This window comes from Ixodes scapularis, unplaced genomic scaffold (genome assembly GCF_016920785.2).
Source record: "Ixodes scapularis isolate PalLabHiFi unplaced genomic scaffold, ASM1692078v2 PGA_scaffold2__306_contigs__length_199485367, whole genome shotgun sequence".
NCBI classification, from domain to species: Eukaryota; Metazoa; Arthropoda; class Arachnida; order Ixodida; family Ixodidae; genus Ixodes; species Ixodes scapularis.
This window is the reverse complement of record NW_024609857.1, coordinates 159,233,536-159,255,462: the sequence shown is the minus strand read 5'-3', so window position 1 is coordinate 159,255,462 and position 21,927 is coordinate 159,233,536. Positions and strand designations below refer to the sequence as shown.

The 21,927-nt window shown below is 47.4% G+C and overlaps 1 protein-coding gene across 1 annotated transcript in view; it reads left to right on the top strand.

Moving 5' to 3' along the window:
- LOC115330733 overlaps nucleotides 1–16,954 on the top strand; it is a 37,513-nt gene extending 20,559 nt beyond the window's left edge. Inside the window, exons 2-3 of the mRNA XM_040499926.2 lie at nucleotides 8,578–8,631; nucleotides 8,722–16,954. Of these exons, the coding sequence (XP_040355860.2) occupies nucleotides 8,876–15,946 (7,071 nt within the window). The 5' untranslated portion in view covers nucleotides 8,578–8,631; nucleotides 8,722–8,875 and the 3' untranslated portion in view covers nucleotides 15,947–16,954. The remainder of the gene's footprint in view (nucleotides 1–8,577; nucleotides 8,632–8,721) is intronic.
- Nucleotides 16,955–21,927: the final 4,973 nt, after the last annotated feature.

The following is a 21,927-nucleotide window of genomic DNA, read 5'->3' as shown; positions in this document are numbered from 1 at the left end:
GAATCAGTGTTAGCACTGAGCCACATTGATTGTGTAGATGGCTAAGACAGCACGAGTGTTCAAATGCAAATTACTTATGACTACTCGGGTTTGTTTACTGATAGTGGTGGAACATTCACCATGAGAAGCGTATATATTTAGGATCAGAATGTGTAAAGAATAGTCTAAAAGCGTCATCTTTTGTATTCATAATAGATTGAAAATATTTTTTGTTAATTTTGTGAGGGAACTTGTGGAGGAGGTAGGCAACAAACATTTAACTTGCATTTTACCTGATGCTAGGAATGGTGGTATGTCAGCATCAGGTGATTTGTCTGTTTATATCACACCTACATCTGTTTGACGTCCTCAATTGTTTTTGCAATATTAACATTCGGTTGGTCGGTTTACTTGTGCATTTTAAGAAACTCCATACCGTGCTCGGTCCCATTGCGGCAGTCTTTCAAGTGATTTATTGTCTTTAGATAACCAGTTCAGTGCACTCAGTTCATTTTAACACAAAGGTTGGAACTTCCCACTTAAGAAACTGTGGCAGACAGCTTAAAGGGGCCCTGCAAGGTCTTTTTTACTGGTTTTTAATTTGCACTGAACGTAGTAACTTAATGAAACTTATTTTCTCGAATTTCGCTTTATTTTAAAAGTTTTAAGCAAATTAAAATTACAAAACGAGCAAAAAATAACCTCCTTCATGATGTCCTTGGTCGCTTGAGTGGCCGTGAACTAGAGGAGGGGTAGTGAGCTAGGTGAGCGCTCACGGCTGCCGCACTCCGTGTCGACGGCTCGAGAGGGCGCCACTAAAGCATCTTCTAGATAGGCTGTATGAAGCAGGCAGCCAGGGCAGCTCGCATTGCATTTGCTGCGTGATTAAACACTAATTCGGCATGACACTTCATTGGCCAGAAACGATAGCAAACACAGGGTAAAGATCAATTCAGAACGGGAGCCACTTCGCGCTGCCATACTGCCAAAAGGCCAAACCGCAAGCTAAAGCTGCTCGCCGAAGGCCTTCGGAAAGCTCGGAACCGGTCAGATCCTCCAGTCCATACGACTGCAGCGCCGCCGCGTATATTCGGGACCTTTCTATGCTCGCCGCTCGTCGTTGCCTGATCCCACTACACTTTTCTAGTATGCGCTGCCTTTTTCACCGCTTAATGGCGGGTATGTCGACAGGTCATTTCTTGTTTTCATACTTTCTAAACTGAATTTGTTTCTTTTCTGATCTAAAATACCGAAGAAAAACTACTTTTATGAATAATTGAAACGGTTTGCGCCACTTATATTTTGTATTTCGACTAAAAAGAAGCTTTTAGTGGCTCTGACCAGCAGTAAGCCCAGGACCAAAGACGTCACATATCGCGCACTTTCGCCACCGCGGGTCGCCCCCATAGGCGGAGAAGGTTTCTGCGTTGTCCGGTTAAAATATGATGCAATGATATTTAGTTACTCTCTCCGTGCCTACTGGCTTGCCGGAATCCCAAGAGACGTGGAAACAGCAAACAAGGTAGCTGCTTAAATATGGTTGCACGGCCTCTTTAAAGATACCGAAAGGCCAACCTGCAAAATATTTTTCAACCAGGTTGAAAACCTTCCTACCACCCTTCCCATTTCCCCCTCTCCCACTCTTAACTGGATCAGCCGGTCGGTATAAGCTTCCGGCTCATCTGGCCCCAAGATGCAGCAACAAGAGGAGTCCCCCCCCGTCAAGATAGCAGTGGGAGAGGGGGAAATGAGAGCGGTGGCAAGGAGGATTTTCACCCCGGTTGAAATACATTTTGCTGGTTGGCCTTTAAAGTGACACTGACAGAGTATTTATGCTCGCCAAGGTTTTTAGTTGTATGGGACATATGAGAGCCCAACTACCCAGAACAGAATTTGCGGCTCGAAATTCGTTTTTTTTTCCGCCTGAAAACCGCCGATCGAGAACTGGCCGGTTTGAGTCGCGCTCACTTTCTTTTCCGTAGTCACGGGCCGTTTTCTAAGGTTTAGACACGACCACCAAATTTAATCAAAGCCGTGGGTCATTGAAGGCACACAGTCAATACTAAAAATAGAAACAAATATGAAACCCATTTTTCGTGGCTTCCAAAAAGCTTCAAATACGTTGATTGAAAAAAAGGTTGCACAGACAACCGGAAGCATTCTGTGCGTTCACTGCATAATTCTCTACATGGCGTTTCGCGTATCGTGGGACTAGCGGATGGCAGCGGACGACGGGCGTGGGACCTCTACTTCAGAACTGTCGTTCACGGTACCGGCAAATTCTGCCTTCCTTCGAAAGAGAAATTTTGGACCGATCAAAAGAATTTATATTCATCCCGTACGACACACCCGACCAGCAAGCCGATTGCACGAAGACGTCGCCGAGCCGTCGTCCCTTCTTGTGGCTGAAGACATCGCTCGCTCAAACGTCAAGCAAAAAAAGTGTGTACTTTGAGTTGAATACACACGCGTACGGTGTCTTTACTAGTTGCGAATGAGGCCAATGCATGGCGCTGCCCGACTTCAAGGTGGGAGTGCATGTGCTGGAGGGAAATCGGTAGCAAACTTTCCGACATACAGTCGACCGGCTGCATTACTACGAATGAAAGGGTTCCTTCGGTAGCTCAGTGGAAAGACGTCCGCTTCACACGCAGCGGTCACGGGTTCAATCCCCAGTGTAAGCGTACCTTTTTTTTTTTTTTTTAAACAGAGTGTGATGTTTACATTTTTTTTTTTTTTAACCACTATCACTGAAAAAAAAAAAAAAATTGTTGTGGACGATACGTCGCTGAACTAAATGGTATGGGATTGCATTTTTGACACCTCTGCCCCACAATGCCACTTCCAGATGCAGGACATGTGAGGCAGCTCTTCACGCAACATCTTGGGAGTATTCTTTTCGGAGCCGATCATGGGAATTCCCCATGGGCACTCACTACTAATTGCCAACAATTAAATGTACAAAACAACTGATCTTGCAGTACAGAACAGCGAGCGGAACAAACATAACTGCAAAGGAATCGCATGGCGAACGAATCCCAAAACGCATTTCGTCTGCTGCGCACAGAAGAAAAAAAAGAAAACCGCACGGTTGGGTGTAGCCACCTGACTTCTGCCACTCACTCTCTCCTCTCCACTTCTCCGTGGGGTTCGGGAGTTTCGGTTCCGGTCTCGAGCAGTTGCGTTTTTTGGCTTTATTAAAACAATATGTGAATCTGTAGTAAAATATTAATTGGGTAGTATTCCGACACCATAATAAATCGCAAAAAAAAAAAATGAAAAAAAAAAAATTTTTTTTTGGAGGTGTCAGTGTTTTTTTAAGGATAGCGTGAGCAAAATCTTTGAATATGCAAATAAATAGCGTCGTCTCTACACTAATCCAAAAAGCTGTTTGGGCTCGATGCACACGCAGTACTGATAACGCATTTTTCTTTTCTTGCGTACGCAAAAATTTTGCACGTGCTGTTCTGACTTCCGCCAGTGTCTGGTGTCCGCAATATTTGATGTCGAAAAAAGTTGCCTGCATAAAAATCACTCCAGTTCTACGTTGTTGACGGCAAATAGAGATTTACTATTAGTGGCTGGCGTTGTAGAAATTTACCAAGTGTATCTGTTCAAACAAATAAAGATCTGTTTACACAGGTCCATCCAGTGGTGCCTAGCGCTAGACTTCAGCCAAACTTTCCGAGGTACTTCTCCTGCGCCCTTTAATTTTATTCGGTCAAATTATGGCAGGCAAATGTCAAACTTAATTTGACCGGCCTATCACTTATATCTTATGTTTGCCATAAGCAAATAGAGCCAATACTGAAAATACTGCTCAGCAATATATTAGCAGGGCTGATAAAGATATTTCCTACTTGGCCTTGGTTGCCTTGTCAAGATATTTCTCAAGTACTTCTTTTTTTTTTTTTTTTTTGTTAAAACAGGTTGAGGCAATAGTTCTTGTTTTTTATAAATTCTCTTCGTCAATGTACGAGACTTTTTTAGTCTGCGAAATTCCCTAAAAGTTGGGTGCCCACGAAAACAAAACGGTCAGTAGTAAACTCGCGAGTTCATCTGTTCTTCCCGATACAGCACATGGCTATTCCAGCTGTCGACCTGCTTGTTCACATTCATGTATTAGTCTTTTCATTGTTTTAGTTTTCTAGAAACTAGCGTCATTGGCTGTAGATGATGGTAATTGTCCTTGTGCATCAGTTCAGTCGTTTTGCTGCCGTCCATAATCGGATGCATCCAAGATGTTCGTAAAAAAAGCCTGCAGTTTAGGCTCGAAACAACTTTGTAGTCCTCAAAGTGGCTCACTACTACTGTTTCTTCGGTTATGTGCTACTAGGGAAACATTTGTATCACAAAATTAACAAAAACTACATAAAACAGCGACACAGCCACGTGCACGTTGAAACTAAAACCAACCTAATGGCGGTGAGTGTGTCAGCACCCTCTATCCGCCGGTCGGGTAACTACTGAGATAAAGTTCTATAATTCTTGACATGATGCTGCAAAAGAGCCATATATTCTCTTTTGATAGTTGAGCGAAGCACCTCAAACAAACCTTTTTGAAAGTGGGAAAGTCACAAGCATAAAAACAATAAGCATCTGTTACAAAGAGAATGTATAATTTATAAACCTATAAAACCTTTCACGGAACTCCCGATATCGTCACAAAATAAAAATAAAGGAATGAAAAGCTAAGGCAATCATTTTACATTTAATGGCAACTTTTTATTTGCCAAGCAGGCGTTCAATAAAACTGTTCAGAATGGAAGCTTGGGCGTGTTGGTAAGGCATGATTATTTAAAACATACATCAGAACAGACGGGACGGAAGAAAGGAGACAAACAACCGCTGAACTTGCAACTGAAGTTTTAATCGTCGAGATGCAGCCTATACACGATCAAGCAAAGGAAGCATACAAAGCCAATGACACCCCACTAAAAACCCGCACAATCATTGCACATGCTGTCGTCGTGAAAGGAAATCTAATTCTTTAGCCCACAAAAGAACTGGCAGGGCGCGGACACACTGTTCCCCCAAGCGCGCTATCGCCTCTGCCTCTATAATCTCCCTGGTCAGGGCATTGGCACTTCTTCCAATGACAGTACATCTTCTTTAAATTACGCATCACAGCCACAGTCATGACAATGAATGCCCAAGTGTCCTGATACTACCCTGTTTACATTGTAACAATGCTCTCTTAACTTATCATTGAGGCATCTGCCCGTCTGGCCTACGTATTGTTTACCACAGGATAGCAGAATGGGATAAACAACTTTCTCTGTAGAATCCACAAACCGATTTAACTTTAAGCCATGGGAAACTCTATGTAAATAGGGGACCACAGCAACTTTACATAAAATTGAAAGAATAAAACGCAGAGGACAAGCACAGGACAACCACTTTCTTTCAGTGGTTGTCCTGTGCTTGTCCTCTGCGTTTTATTCTTTCAATTTTATGTATTCAAGTTCAACCCGCTCGCCTTCACGAGTACAGCAACTTTGTTTCTTCTTTTTTTAGAAGTGTTTTTCACATTTGCACCGCCTTCTAATTTAATTTTCTTCAACAAAGCGCCTCCTATTGATGCCAATAGGTGTTCCGGATAATCCGCTGACCGAAGGCAGGAAACTTGAGCGTCAAAGCTCACCTGTGCTTGATGGAAGCAGGATCTCTTCAAGGCATTCGTAAAGCACAAGCTCACAATGCCCCTTTTTACCAATCTTGAATGGGCGGATTGATAAGATAAAAGAAGCTTTAGTCCACGAGGTTCGAACGACCAACAAACATGCTCTTCCAAACAATTAAAACGGAGCTCAAGGAAACGTGTTGTTTTTGCTAGCGAAGCAACTTTGCTTGGTACTGGCTGGTATGAGCCGCTATAGAGGCAACAATGATATTCCCGCGCGAAGACTCTCCATTGTTCCTCGGCTTGCAAGTTGGTTCTCTGTCCGGTTCCCCGTCTGCTCGGTCTGCTCTACTTACGCCACCGATTCCGGTGGTGTTGACAATGGAGCCTTCGGAACCGCCAGAGACTCGGGTTGCTGTTCTTTTTTGTATGCACGCGCAGCAGCAAAGCTCCTTGGCTGCCATCCAAGCTGCCATGTCATCGGCAAAAAGTGAAGCCGATCTGGTATGAGCCGCTATAGAGGCAACAATATGTTCCCGCGCGAAGACTCTCCATTGTTCCTCGGCTTCCAAGTTGGTTCTCTGTCCGGTTCCCCGTCTGCTCAGTCTGCTCTACTTACGCCACCGATTCCGGTGGTGTTGACAATGGAGCCTTCGGAACCGCCAGAGACTTGGGTTGCTGTTCTTTTTTGTATGCACGCACAGCAGCAAAGCTCCTTGGCTGCCATCCAAGCTGCCATGTCATCGGCAAAAAGTGAAGCCGATCTGGTATGAGCCGCTATAGAGGCAACAATGATGTTCCCGCGCGAAGACTCTCCATTGTTCCTCGGCTTGCAAGTTGGTTCTCTGTCCGGTTCCCCGTCTGCTCGGTCTGCTCCACTTACGCCACCGATTCCGGTGGTGTTGACAATGTAGCCTTCGGAACCGCCAGAGACCCGGGTTGCTGTTCTTTTTTGTATGCACGCGCAGCAGCAAAGCTCCTTGGCTGCCATCCAAGCTGCCATGTCATCGGCAAAAAGTGAAGCCGATCTGGTATGAGCCGCTATAGAGGCAACAATGATGTTCCCGCACGAAGACTCTCCATTGTTCCTCGGCTTCCAAGTTGGTTCTCTGTCCGGTTCCCCGTCTGCTCGGTCTGCTCTACTTACGCCACCGATTCCGGTGGTGTTGACAATGGAGCCTTCGGAACCGCCAGAGACTCGGGTTGCTGTTCTTTTTTGTATGCACGCGCAGCAGCAAAGCTCCTTGGCTGCCATCCAAGCTGCCATGTCATCGGCAAAAAGTGAAGCCGATCTGGTATGAGCCGCTATAGAGGCAACAATGATGTTCCCGCGCGAAGACTCTCCATTGTTCCTCGGCTTGCAAGTTGGTTCTCTGTCCGGTTCCCCGTCTGCTCGGTCTGCTCCACTTACGCCACCGATTCCGGTGGTGTTGACAATGTAGCCTTCGGAACCGCCAGAGACTCGGGTTGTTGTTCTTTTTTGTATGCACGCGCAGCAGCAAAGCTCCTTGGCTGCCATCCAAGCTGCCATGTCATCGGCAAAAAGTGAAGCCGATCGCTTAGAGGGCCAGATGCTGGCCCTCCAGTCGAAATACAAAATAACACTTCAAAATTAAAGTTCAGTTATAAAACGAAACCTCAAGCGAAGGAGAATGGGGAACACAAGAGCAAGATCAGGAGCGAAGAGATAAGTAGGACGGAGAGCACAGTGAGCAGTGACGAGTGTGAACAGGAAGGAACAGAGGAGGATGTGATTGTTGTGCCTGCAAGTACATATATATGTCTATAAAAAAGGACGCTAAAGTCGCTCTAAAGTAAACAGAGGTTATTAAATTGTTTTAAAATTTATTCTAACTGATGAATTCCTAAATAAGAGTATCTATTTTTTTAATGATTTTCGTAGTCATCCGTGATCGCTGTCGACGAGAGTAGGCAGTTAAGGAGCTAACGGAGTTGTTGTAACTCCGTTGATCGTAAATATCATTCAGCTCGAATGACATTTGACTTGCAACTCTGACACCGCCTAAATGACATTTGAGGTAAAGGACATTCACTCCAAAGGCCTTCAAGACGCCCGTCTGACAGGTATATTACTCGCTCGTTTCCGGCGGCGGCCGAAATGGCAATCTGTCTTGTCTCACGGTGGACGGTCTGCAAAAAAGGCACGCCTTCGTATCGACGCTGCATGCCTGGTCGAAGCTGGGTTGCCTTGGGCCAGCCGCTCGTGTGAGCGAAAGGATGACTGAGAAACGCTGCGCCGTCGCAATGGTAGCACCTGGCAGCCAGGAAATGCCCTTGTACCGGTTGTTTGGAAAGGAAACGTTTTTCACTTGCGCTATGGCCTTCGGTTTTGAGTTATGGAGGAGGCATGCCGCATCTTTTGCAAAAATCCTCCTGTTTCTAGGGACCGTTTTCCGAATTGGTGTCATTAGCGGTGCTAAAGGCCCGTTCACACACTTGCAACTTCTTAAGACCTAGGGCTTTGGAACCTCTTAAAATCTCTTATGGCGAGAGGACACACTGGCGTTATCTATTGGGTAACAGTGGAAACTTGGCAGTCCCGCATATTTTCTATCTTTCTCGCGCTTCATCCTTTTTTGGCTTGAAAAACTTTCGTTTACGTTATAAACGACCCTTTCTCATACGTATTGCACACATTGGACCTTGGAAATCGCACAAAACCTTCGCTCTTGTGATATCCAGTTCCAGGGTCACCACACAGGTGGAGCCGCGTGCCAGTGTGTTCTCTCGTACTAAGAAATTTTGAGAGGTTTCAAGGCACTTGGTTCTAAGGAGTTGCCAGTGTATGAACGGGCCTTAGATATGCTCACCCACCAGGAACCTCCGGTCGGGCACCTCTGATGAGGCGCGCTCCTTGCCCCTGCAAAACGGCCGGTTTTGTTGGCTAGTGCTACTTTGCACCTCAAGTGGACATGTGGCTCGTGTGCGAGTAATGTATGTCTGTGCTTTTGCAGTGATCCGAGGGGACCGTGTGGGCCATGGCGCTGCTGCCGATTTCAAGCCAATGTGTGAGTTCTTGCTAATACATTTGAATGTCGCAGTGCCTGTCCACTGAACCAACTTAGTGTGTCGCCCTTTGTACCTTCCCCACTTTGCAGAACTTGCGCTTCCGGGAGTTGCTGCCTCACGTAGCCAGAGGGTGCCTCGGTTGACTGTCATTGTCGAGAGATCAGTGCGGCGGTGGATATAACTGCTCCATCGTACGTCGCTATAATAGGACAGGATGCAATCTCTCCTCTGAGGACCCATGTCATGGCTTTGTACAATTGTAACAGTTGCAGTTTTGTGGGCAAAAACCGGAAGCACCTAGCCAAGCATGTAACGCTACACCATACCACCCAGGTGTACCAATGCAGTCTGTGTTCGTTTGTCACCCGGTATCAGGCCAACTTTTATCGTCACCGGCGCAACATCCACAAGCTCACCAGCACTAATGGGTGCGAGGTTTGCGACCGGCTTTGCGATAATCAGGATGAATTGGTTGCCCACACATCCAACGACCACCCTCAGTTCCTGGATAGTCTCCTTCGAAAGCTTGAAGCCAGGAGGGCTCGGCATCCCAAGAATGCAGCGAGGACAGACACGGATGACCTGGATGACGCTGCAGAGGCTGTTGTGGAGATCAAGGAGGAGGTGCTGTCGGAGAAAGGCGCAAAAGGAAAGGAACGCAAGCGACAGAGGAGCAACTCCCCGCCAGCGTCAAGCAAGAAGGGGCGCACGGGGCGGAGGACCTACACCTGTGCTGAGTGCTCTTTGGTGACCAAGGAGTCACGGGAGTTTCTGATTCACAGGAAAGACGTCCATGGAGATCGAATCACCATCCATGACTGTCCGTTCTGTGAGTATGCCTCCAAGCAGCCTCAGAAGATCCAGCGTCACTGCAACATAGTTCATAAGAAGGAAATGAATGGCGAAGATCCCAAGGACTTCGCAAGAACAGTGGTGACCCCCGAAAAGCCGCCGCAGAAAATGAAATTGCCACCTGGGTTCAAGTGCAGCAGTTGCACCTTCCAGGCTCGAAGCCGAGTGCTGGTCGAAGAGCATGAGAAGACGACACACTTAAAGCGGCGCTTCTATCGCTGCCAGCAGTGTGGCTACACGTGCCATGAAAAGGGGCGCTATACGCGGCATCTGCGCTTCCACAGCCTACCCAAGATCAAGTGCCAGTCATGCGACTTCCAAACATGCTACAAATGGAGCATGGACCGCCACCTCAAGTACCACAGATCAGATGGGGAGTTTCGGTGTGACCGGTGTGGTTTCATGACCATGTCGCGCAAGAGCCTTGCTGCACACTGCCTTCACCACCACAATAAGAACCTGAAGGAGTTCTCGGACAGTGATGCAGACAAGACAGAGACCCAGGAAACGGAAATGGAGAGTCCCGAAGGTGATGAAGACAATGGCAGACTCATGATTGACGAGGATGCAGAAGAGGACGACACATTGCAGCCGCCCTTGAAAATGACATTGAAGAGAACTGGGGACACAGCTACAGTTGCAACCACACGGTCGGCTATGCAGAAGTGTCGCTACTGCCCACAGAAGACCACGTGGCCATCCGAGATGAAGAAGCATGAAGCAACCCACCTTACGATGACCAAGAAGCATGGCTGCCCACTTTGCCATGTTCGCTTCGACCGTCTAGAACACTTGGAGACCCATGTGATGAACGACCATCGAGAAGGGGACGATTACTCGGCAGACACCTCGGGTGCTGGGATGGCAGCGGTGCGCACCACCAGTACACCTATTATCATTGAGCTTGGCAAGTCTGAAGAGCTGAATGCTCGAGCAAGCTTCTCTAGCTCATCTCAAGCACTGGACATCTCCATCAAGAGTAAACAGCCGATACAAACATGCGGCAGCTGTGGATACACTACACGCTGGATTTCAGACCTGCGGAAGCACGAACTGGCTCACGGCAACCCAAAGTCCTTCAAGTGCACGTCCTGCTCATACACAAGTCGTTGGAAAGGTGACATGACGCGACATGTTTTCAGAATGCACAAGGAGAACACTGTTGGCTGTGAGAACCAGGAAAGGGATGTGGAACAGTCCAAGTCCAGTCATGTTCTGCGATTTTTGCTGTCACAGCCCAAAGACGCCAACCATGACTATGACTCGAAACCCATTGAAGCAGCAATCAGTAAAGTTACCGAGAGATCTGCGTCTAGGCATCAGGGCTTGCATCAGCCAGCCGCCCCGTCGGGGAGAGTGGTGCAGAAGTACAAGTGCCCCCAGTGTTCCTTCTTGACCCGAACAGCATCTCGGTTTCATGTGCACATGATTCAACACTTGAACAAGCAGCCCTTTATGTGTTCAGTCTGCAAGTACCGTTCCAATTGGCAGTGGGATGTGAATAAGCATATCAAGACAAAGTCTGCTTACGACACGAGCCACAAAAAGGCGGACGTGGTTGTTATGGACGAAACAGGCTTTAAAAACTACTCCAAGTACAAAGTGCACCTTGTGGATGTAGAAGAAACTTCCAGGGGAGACCGAATTCTGCAGCCAGCTCCAGCTGCCAAAGATGTCACAGGTGAAGACGAAACCGAGAACATCGTTGTAACCCCTGACATCCTTTATGGAGACCAAGAGGATCGAGACCCTGGAACAGTGGCTGCTGAGCAGGGAGGAAATCAGCAGTTGCTGAACTGCAGCCATTGCAGCTTCAGCCATGCTGACCGTAAGGTGATCGTTTCACACCTAGGGTCCCACACAGGAGTGAAGCCTTACCGTTGCTGCCTCTGTGACTTTGTTTCAAAGTGGTATCACATCGTCCTGATGCATGTGCGGCACCGACACAACACAGGGCCACGGGACATTGAGAGCAGGGTGTCGTACATCGAAGAAGGTGGGACATTCCGGTTGGCAGAAGACGACAATCAGCCTGCCCCTGCCGTGCCTCAAGGGCCGGTAGGGGATGCAAAGATCTTCAGGTGCAGTGCATGCCCCTACCGCTGTTCCAAGGCCTGCCACATGGAGTTTCATATGAAACAGCATGTCCCAAGAGAAGGAGCAATCTACAAGTGTCCCCACTGCCCCTACTATGTCAACATGAAGAAGACTCTGTCTCGCCACATGAAGCTGCACGAGGCTGAAGGGCAGCAGCAGCCCATGGAAAGCATATCTTACCAGATGCCACCCAAGACGGAGACGAAGAAGCACACATGTGACTGCTGCCCCTATGCATCAGATAACAAGACACAGTACCTGTACCACAAGCAGTTTCATCGGACCAACAAGAATGCTCCTTACAAGTGCACCCACTGCACATACTGGTCGACTCACAGCCACCTGATGGCACAGCATCAGAGGGTCCACCGCATAGGTGAGGCCAATGGTATGCCTCAGCATACTCCAGATGGAACACCACACAGTGGTGGCATCCAAGCCACGACAACTATGGTGAATGGAACTGCCCGCCGTATGTTCAAGTGCCGCTTCTGTCCCCTAACCAACAAGCGCCGCACCAATGTGAAGGTTCATGAGCGTATGCACATGGGTTCCAAGGCTGCCAAGTTCCAGTGCGTCCTTTGCAGCTACCGTTGTAACAACACCGGTGTGCTCGCCAGCCACATGAAACTTCATAAGGCTGAAAACCCATCCTTGGACCTAAACAGAATGAAGACCTTTTGTGAGAACCTCAACTCCCTCACTGAAAGACCAGTGGTTGCCAAGCAGGGCGTCTGCAACACAATGCAGAGCTCGAGCTCGGTGTCTTCAGTGAGCAAGGTGAAGCCATTGCTACGCAAAAATACTTTCAGTTACTTCTGTGACAAGTGTCCGGCCATGTTTAAGAGCCACATGGTCCTAAACACTCACAGAACTTACCACAACTCGTCCCACCTTTATCCTTGTCATTTCTGCGACTACAGAGCACGGCATAAGCCACATCTGCACAAGCACCTCCTCGTGCACACGGCAGAGTATGCAAAACGCCAGAACGGCTTCACACTGGCAGAGATCCGCAGCCAGGACCGGAGTAAGCAACAGGCCTCGACCAGTACTCCCGCTACGTCGACACTGTCTACTGCAGACCAAATGCTGCTCCTGGAGGAAGCCGAGACGCGAGCCTTTGTGGATAGTGGCTCGCAAGCACTCGAGCTGCACCGATGCAGCCGTTGTCCAGCAACCTTCCAGAAGGCCACTACCCTTGATTACCATGTGGGGCTGCACGGCAGCCTTGGTGTGTATGCCTGCCACTTCTGCAACTACGCTGCCAACAGCTCCGCCAATGTGAGTGCACACACACGGCTGCACTACCGTGGTGCCCTCAAGCAAAAGCAACCTCCCAAGATGTTCACCTGTGACAAGTGCCCTGCATCATTCTCTAAACACAATCGCTTTAAGAGCCATCTTACACTCCACGGACGTAAGGAACGTTTCTGCTGCACGCACTGTGACTATTCTGTCAAGTTTGCCGTCAATTTGATCAAACACAACAAACTTCATGAGACAATCCCAGCACCTGAAGCTGGGGAGCCTGCTGCCATACCCACACCAGCTATGCCTTCTGTGGTGACTGCTTCTAACATCCAGGAGCATACAGAGAAAGTTGCCCCCTTGAAGATTATGGCCCCCATGTTGGACATTGAGGCAAAGGTGACGCAAGCCCCAGCTGAGGAGAAGCTTATTTATGTGTGCAGTCGGTGCCCGTATGCATACCACCGAAGAGACACAGTGGCAAACCACTTACGGCGGCATGGTGTGTCTGATGGCTCTGCGTGCAGCTTCTGTGACTACCGAGCAGCCCACGTGTCAACGCTGCGTGACCATGTCAAGTGTCATTTCCAGCCAGCTCGGCACAACAAACCGCAAGCTTTCATGAAGTGTGACACTTTCGAGGTATGGAGCAGTGATGGAGACAGTGCAAGGTCACTGCTCTTCCGGGATGGAGGGAGTGGCAGCTACTTCCCAGAAGAAGTTGGAAAGCTCGATGATGAGGAAGCGTCTTCACTGAGCCCTATGCCGTCAAGTTCCACCTCTTCTAGTCCCTCCACAACAAGCTCAGCTTCATCAATTCGTGCACATTCGCCTGAGTCAACCTTGCAGAAGGAGGAGCTCCCAGAGGTGTCCATTAAACAGGAAATGGACGATGTAGTTGCAGCCAGCAAAGAGACTCTGGATGACCTGGTCAGCAACGTCGTTGTGCTGAATGACACCAAGGACGACTTGCTCCCAAACTGCAATACACAGGTTTTCAACATTGTGGTTTTAGACAACAGCGAAGGGAACACGGATGGGCACAGGGCTGCGGAGATTCACGGAACTACAGACGTCCACGAGGCTGTACACTTGGAAGGACAAGAAGAGAGTGTATTGGAAAAAGACGAGGGAAAGGGAGAAAGTGCGCAGGACCTGTTCAACCGCATCTGTAATCCAGATGGAATTGAATTTGATGACGTAGAAGATGACAAGGAGGTCTACGTTGACAGTGTCAATGAAGACATTGTCAATGAGGTTGAATGTGAAACTGTGGCTTTGGTGGACAGTATTGAGGAGGAGGCGCTTTCTGTCTTGGAGGATGAGCAAGAGGAACATCTGGAGTCACCAAGCAAAGGACAAGACTTCAAAGATGAACTGATTGAAAATGATTTAGGTGAAGTTGATGAAAATGAAAGTTTGGCATGCAAAGCTCTGGACAAAGAGAAGTTGGTGGAGAATAAGGGCGGCTGTGGAGAGAAGCATGAAAGTGAATACATCTCCGAGACTGCGATGTCTGAGGACCTTTCTTTACTGGTAGATGGAAACGCTGAGGTGGTGGACGATTCCTGTAGAAATGATGACAAGCCTGAAGATGTTCACCAAGCTTGTGAGTCAGGCACCGCAAAAGCAATGGAGAATCATGTCCTGAGTAACACTTCTGTAGAAGACCACAGTAGAGACCAACTACCTGCATATTCCAATGTAGCAGAGCTTCAGAGTAATGTGACTGATGCCTCAGGGGACTTTATTGAATTTGAAGAGGTGGAGGTGTTCAGGAAGGACTCGGAAGACTCCAGTCAAGTTGAACTGGAGGCTTGCAGCATCTCCAAGGAATTTGAGCACCTTGACGAGGCATCGCAAGATTCTGCTAAAGAGGTAGAATATGGAAAATATGAGGACCAGCCCGTGCAGTGTTTTACTGAAGAAACGAAGCTTGCAGGGGACCTCAAGGATTCGGCGCAAGGTTTTGTTGAGGAAGACAAACCTGTGGACAAGTCTCACCGACCGCTACCGGGATTTTTCTGTGAAGATGGGCCTGCAGGAGATCTCAACATGCAGGACTTTGTCAAGAAGGTTGCAGGCACTAACCCTGACCAACTGCCTTGTGCACTTGTAAATGTGGAGGAGGCTGCCAGCCAACCCGAGCAACTTGTACAGGACATTGTTGAGGAGAAAGTGCTTGCAGATAACATTGATTGTGTGACACATGCTTTTGGTGACAAGAAGCAGCAGCTTGTACAGGACCCTGGGCCGATGGGACAGGAAGTTGTTAATGGCCAGGAACCAGTAGGATCCCCTGAACAACTTGCCGAAGACCTTTTGGATGAGGATTTACCTGTTGGGGGCCTTGGGCAAGTGGAAGAGGAAGTTGTCAGCGAGGAGGACCATGCAGAAAACCTAGACCAGCAGGTATTGGAATGCCTTGACCACCGAACACGGGGCCTTGAACAACTGGAACAGGAAGTTACCAGTCAGGATGAGCTTGCAGGAGACTGTGGCCATGCAGTACAGGAAGTTGTGGACGAGCCTGCAGGAAATAATCCACTGGGCAACTTGGCCAGGGCAGAGGGACCTGCAGAAGACTTTGGTCGAGCACTTCAAGGCCTTGTTAAAGAGGGTAGGCCTGCAGAAGACTCGGATATACTGGTGCAGAAGCACGTTGTTGAAGAGGTCAGACCCATAAAGGACTTTGATATACTAGCACAGAAGCATGTAATGGAAGAGCCTGTCAAGTCTTGGAAGAGGGACGATTCTCTAAGCCCCAGCAAAGTTGCCTGCCTCCAAACTTCCAAGGAATTGGAAGTGCGAGCAGATCTTAAGAAATTGCAAGGCGATGCAACGCAATTGGCTATTTTGCAGGTTCAGTGCAAACACAGCAGTGAGACAGACTCCAGTGGTGTTGAAAACAAGAGTAGTGTTAAGCCCAAAGATAGTGTCGAAGAGACAGCTCAGGCATCAGCATTATCTAAAGCTGATGAAGTGGTGCTGGTGCCACAGGACGTCTTCGAGATGCAGTCGCCCACCGCACAAACACCAGGTCCACAAGACGCTGAGCCCAGCGTGGAAGTGAAGCATGTCAGTGGGCTGTTCACAGCTACCGGGTCTTGTTGATAGTACTGTTTCAGCATGAGTGCTCACAGCCCATGGCAGCTGTGCGGGTGCATCAGCTTAAAGCTGGTATAAACTTCTGGTACAAACTTCTCCAAATGGTTTTAGCTTGTTTCTGCATGTATACTCCGTGTCACTAGTTGTATTGTGCAGTGCAGGTGGAGAGAGAAAGGGCGGGCACTAGGAAGGCGAGACAAGAGAAGAGGGCAATGGACGGCGAGGGAAGAAAGAGAGAACACTAGGAACATTAGAAAGGAGAGGAGGTTTCTCTCCTCTTCACCAGCCTTCCTAGTGCTTTCCCTTCCTACCCTCGCCTGGCGTTGCCTTCGCCTGTACTGCACGGAACTAGTGACACGGTGTATAGAGTTGTTAGTGAATTTTTGTTATCTTTATGCCAATTGACTGCAGTGAAATCATTGAAAGCTCTTCATGTGCACTGACATATTTCAAGAGTATATGTACTTTTTCATCTTTACATGATTTACTTTTCTAAACCACATAGCCAAGTGTGCTATCATTGAAGTTTTTTGGGTTTTTTTATGGAATGTGTTCCACAGCTTTGTATAAATCCGTCTTGTAGAAGTGACTGTTGTTTGGTAATAATTTTTCTATCAAGCTGTTGCAATGCATTTTGAACTGAACTGTCTGTGGTATGAAAATGTGCCCTTCTGGCTTGTGTAATTTAGCAGTATGGTTTTATTTACTGATGCAGCAGGCTGCCACTAGTTAGGATTGGAACATGGCTCCACCAGGGTGGAATATCCACCTGAAGAGTAAAGTGTGTTTTGCTTAAAATTCCCCACCTTTCTTTATTTTCTTTGTGCATACATAGTTGTTTCACGTGGAAGGCTGAACGTTGGCAGGTGATGTGCCCGTCTCGTGCCAGCAAGCTTTGGTATGGCATTGGAACACGTTCCTAGTCATGTGGGCAGATTGGCCGATTCGTGACTTGGTCACTTTTCAAGGGTCGGTGCAGTTGTGGATTAATAAAGTGCACCCATACCAACTCCAGGGATTTTGTTACCCATTGCTTGTACTTATCACCTAGTTTTTAAAAAAAAATGTTTTGTTGCTTTGCCCGTCGCCCCTTTTCGTTTGCTCATGTTTCACTGTGCTCTATGCCTGTAGCTTGTTTAATGCCATTACTATGTTGGCATGGGATTATTGGCATTGCTTGGTTGAAGATGAAGGTTGGGCACTAGAAAAACAATAATTCGAACAAAGCCTGTAATATACCTCTTTCGAGATACAGATACAACTGATACCACAAAACATGTAAGTATAGAACTTGCTAATGTGACGGAATCTGCTGCATTTCGTAGTTCTCTTACATTGGTGGTATGTGTCTGCTAGAGCACTATATAGCTCCTTCGGAGTAGAATAGCGCAATCTAGAACGCCATCTCTCGGTGACTATTGACGTGATAAAATCATTTTTTCAATATTGTGGAGATGAACGGAACGACAGTAGTTTTTGACATATTAATGGAACATTTTAGAATAATTTGCGCTAAGTTGTGTGTCACATAGGGACGTGATTTTTTTTTTTTTTTTTTTTTTTAATTGCGTGAGCGACATTATGCAGCAGACAACGTTCACGTTACCCGCTCCGGCCAACCCAAACAGCCCATCTCTTCTGCACACAAAAATCGTCTGCTCCAAATGCCGTTGCCTTGAAAATTGCCTTCTTAAAATTTTCACATGCATCCGATATTACGAAAACTTTGGTAAAGTGTTTAGTGCTTTACCACCTTCCCAACAGACTAGTTTCGAAAAGTGTGAACTCGGCGTTTATTTTTTAATCAGCCGCGTTGCGTCAATCTCTATGTGATCTCCCATAGGGCGAGCCGCCTCCTGGAACCCTGAGTACCACGTGACTCGCGCCGAGGTGCTTTGTCGGCCATGTTGTCGGTAAAACACACGGATCAAAGGATTGCGCTCTAGTGTCTGCCAGTACGCAGAATTTTCAGAGCTTCCAGCGTCGGACGCTGGGCTTGGGTTCTGAGCATGCGCAGCGGCTCTTCTGCCAGATACACAGCCCAGTGACTCGGCAATTTTTGTTTTGTTGATTAGGGCTGGAAAAATGTACATGTTATCCCTAGGTAGACATAAACAAGCAATCGCGGAACTTCCTGCGCCCAATAATGCTTCCGGCGGGAAATCGAAACCGTGGAAAGCATCTTGGAAAACTCCTTGGCCACAGTTTTGATTTGCCAACCTCACTTAACGACATTTCGTCGCGACCTAATGCAGTGCTGGCATTTTCGAATATGCGACTTCCTTTAAATTTATAGTACTCTAGATGTTGCCTACCAGTATGGATAAAATCCTAGGGCAGATTTTCGGGAGCTCCCGACGTGCCAGGGTTTGTGCTCGTGTTTATCACTGAGCCGGGAGTGTGCAGTGTTGCCAGATTGGGCTATATATAGCCAAATTGGGCTACATTTTTTTCTAGTTGGCGTCAAAATTTCGTGGTTGGCTATGTGGCTATTTTGGGCTATTTCTAAGAATGCGGCGAACTTTTGTTGAACCTCAGGTTCGACACCGAACTTTGAGGTTCGGCTAGTTAATTTTCGATCTTTTGATCAGTTTCGAACCAAAAAAGTTTTTTTTTTTTGGCTACTCGAGAGGAAGGAGAAAGGCTTCAAACGTCTACAAATTTTGGGGTTTTCGCATTACGCAGCGAAGCAATGCTTGCAAAGTTCAAGCGGTCTCCCTGCAGCACAGTGGAGCAAACCAAACAGATTGCACTATTACCACAGGCCCAGTAGGACGCCTTCAACCCGGACGCATATGGCTCAGCCAGGACGTAGACTGAACTCTTCAAATGATCCCAGGTTTGTAAAAATGAGAAGTCCGCAGTTTCACCGCTAAACAATTGACTACCTTCCAGTCGCTGCTCACCTGGCGGACCACCAGGTAAACCCCAAGAAAGGAAAATGGCGTGAACATGAATGGGTGACACTAATTTCCTTCACAAAGAAAAAGAGATGGGGGATATTAGTAAGGAGCTGAGATACTTGGGTTCTGGTTTGAAACACCCAGTGTTATGACTGTTCTGCTTCTGTATTTTGTTATTTTATTCTATGATCATATCTCCCGGGCTTCACAATAAAGTTGTCTTTGTGTGAGGAAGGGCCAGTATCGTACGGATATTCATCCTTCCGATGCTTTTCTTGAAAAATTCACAAGTAACTTAATGTACACAAAAGGTGGTGCTTTTGAGGGATCAAACAGATTGTAACATGCATTGTATGAGCGTGAGAAATTGTCAATATAAGGCTTAAAATTCATTGTTTTAGTCTTGGCTATTTTGGGCTATATATTTTTTTTACGGCTTTGGCTATATTTGGGCTATACCTCCCAGCAGTGTTGCCAATTTAGCGGTTTTCCCGCTAAACTTGGCGGTTTTTGGTTCTGTTTTGCGGGCGGCGGGATTTTTAGCCGGTTTTATGAAACCTTGGCGGTTTTTTAGCGATATACAAGTTATATCGATTTACTGTCAACTATGCACCTTTAATATCCATAAAGACAAGGATAATAAGCCACAGTGGTCTTCGCTTACTCTCAGTAATGTTCTGGTTTGTGAGAGTAACGCCTGTGACGTCATCAGAACATTAAGGCGTCGAATGTCGGAACATGCCTCCCTGTTTTGTGCGCGCACGTTTGAACAGCATGAATGTTCCAATTTTCCTTTGACTTTTTTTTACTGTTTCGTGAAATGGGCGTGGTGAAGTACGCTCAAAAGTTTAGAAAAGACTGGCTATAAGACCCTAAACTTAAAGACTGGCTACTGGAGGTTCCTGGTGATAGCAGACGAGCCAGGTGCCGCTATTTCAAAACAGAGCTATCTGCGGAGAATGTGGATTTGGTCGCGCACGCTGCAACGAAGAAGCATGTTTCGGCCGCTGCACCGGCTGCACCTTTCTCCTCTGGTAGCAGACGACTCTACGAGTTGAACGGGTCTGACTAGTCACGCACTGCTGAAGGGTCACTTGCCATGTTCGTATGCGCTCACTCTGCAATTTCGACTTCGGATCACCTGGGTGAGCTGTGAAGTGGCGTGACAGATTTCTAGTCAAAAATAAAAGGAAAGCTTCCTTTTAGATGGCATTGATATGATTCATACTGTTATTATACTTTTTTCAAGAATTAAAGCAAAAAAAAAAGCGTCTAAAAAGTCGTTTGGCGCTGTATTTTCGATTTAGTGGTTTTTTTAGCGGTTTTTGGGATTCCGACTGCGGGTTTTTAATTTTTGAGTTGGCAACACTGCCTCCCAGTCGTTTGGCGGTTTTTTTGGTGGGACCATCTGGCAACACTGGGAAGGTGATGCTGCACTCTGTGGAGTGAGTCGCGAGGTAAATTGTCGTTACTAAAGGCACTAAAAAGGTATACACGAGGGAGAAATCCCAGGGATTTCTCCCCGGCACGCGCGCATCACGAGATGAATACGCGAGGCTTTTGCACATCGGAAAGCCTGACGTTTTCGTCGTGGGATGCGCGTGCCGGGGAGAAATCCCCGGGATTTCTATTCGGGTAGCCGCTAAGACTCATAAACTCGTCTTCAGAAAAATAAAAAGGTTAGTGGGATTGCTTTTTTGGGCGGCTTCCAGGGGACAGCTCTGGATGTCGCTCATTTATCCTGTTGAGGGTGAGGATGGTGCCATTCTATTCGTTGTGAATTATCTTGCAGGTGTTCTGAAAATCCTTTGTGACTGCCGCGAAAGAAAAAAAACTGCGTTTTGAAGCGAACAGCTTTGTTCGATTAGAATGAAGCAGATTCGTTTGACTGGGGACGATGTGTACATAAGGGATATGACGTCAATGCAGTCTTCTGCTGTTTTCGCTGTTTGGCTCCTCGGCCAGGATCTCGCCAACACCTTGAGTCGCTCAAGGTGTTGGCGAGCGCCTTGGGAAAAGGACGGCCGGCTACGACTGTTCACTTGACTCGCCACCGCAAAATGTAATTTAAAATATTGTCGAAGGAAAAAAAAAAGATTTTCGAAAAAGTCATTATCATTAGCAGCACTTAGCGACTTTTAGGCCGCGTCCTGGCAACTGCGCCTCCCCCCCCCCCCCCCCCCCCCCCCCCAAAAAAAAAAAAAAAAAAAAAAACAGTACGATTTTTAGGTCCGTATTTCAACGGGGTCTCGCGAAGATGATAGTACTCGCTGTAAGCGAGCGCTGACTTTTCTTTCCTGCAGTGCTGAGATGCACTGCATGATGCACTACAACGTGTTTAAAAAATAAAATCGCCCAACCGAATGGGCATTGATCGGCCTTGTACTACTCTTGCTTTCTTATTTAAAGTTTATTCTGCACAAGGCGCAGCGAGTTACGTGTTCTTTGCATACATGACTCTCTTCACAAAGAGTGCCCACTATCACATTTGCATGCGAAGAGCAGTGCTCGAACTTAAATATGTGAATACAGTTCACAAATACATTCCCCAACATTTAATTAAAATAAAAAAAAATACTCGAGTATTTTAAATATGTCTTTCGAGTACTTGTATTTGAAATACTACCCACCCAGCGTCCTACTACGGCCTAGAGCACTGCACGGGCTCGGGCCGGCCCGAAAGCCCGGGCCCGGCCCGCGGGCCGGGCTCGGGCCGGGTAGCACGTATTTTTTAGGGCCCGGGCCGGGCTCGGGCTTGAAAAAAAACATTTCCGGGCCGCGTCGGCCCGGACCGGCCCGGGCCGTGCCTGGTCAGTCGTGTGCCGTAAATTTAAAATCGCGTCGGCCCGGGTCGTGTGCCGTAAGTTTAAATTCAAAGGTATCCATGGCTAAAGTCCGTCTGCTCTCCGTTCGAGGAGATAGAAGCTCTACTGGAGTCAAGGAAAGCGTGAACAAGACAACACTCAACGAGTTAATCGTGTTCCTGCAACCCTTCAAAGATGCTACCGACGCGCTCGAAGAGGAAAGACGTCCAACACTTCCTCTGGTTGTCCTTTACGCTTCTGCGTTGAAGAAACATCTTAA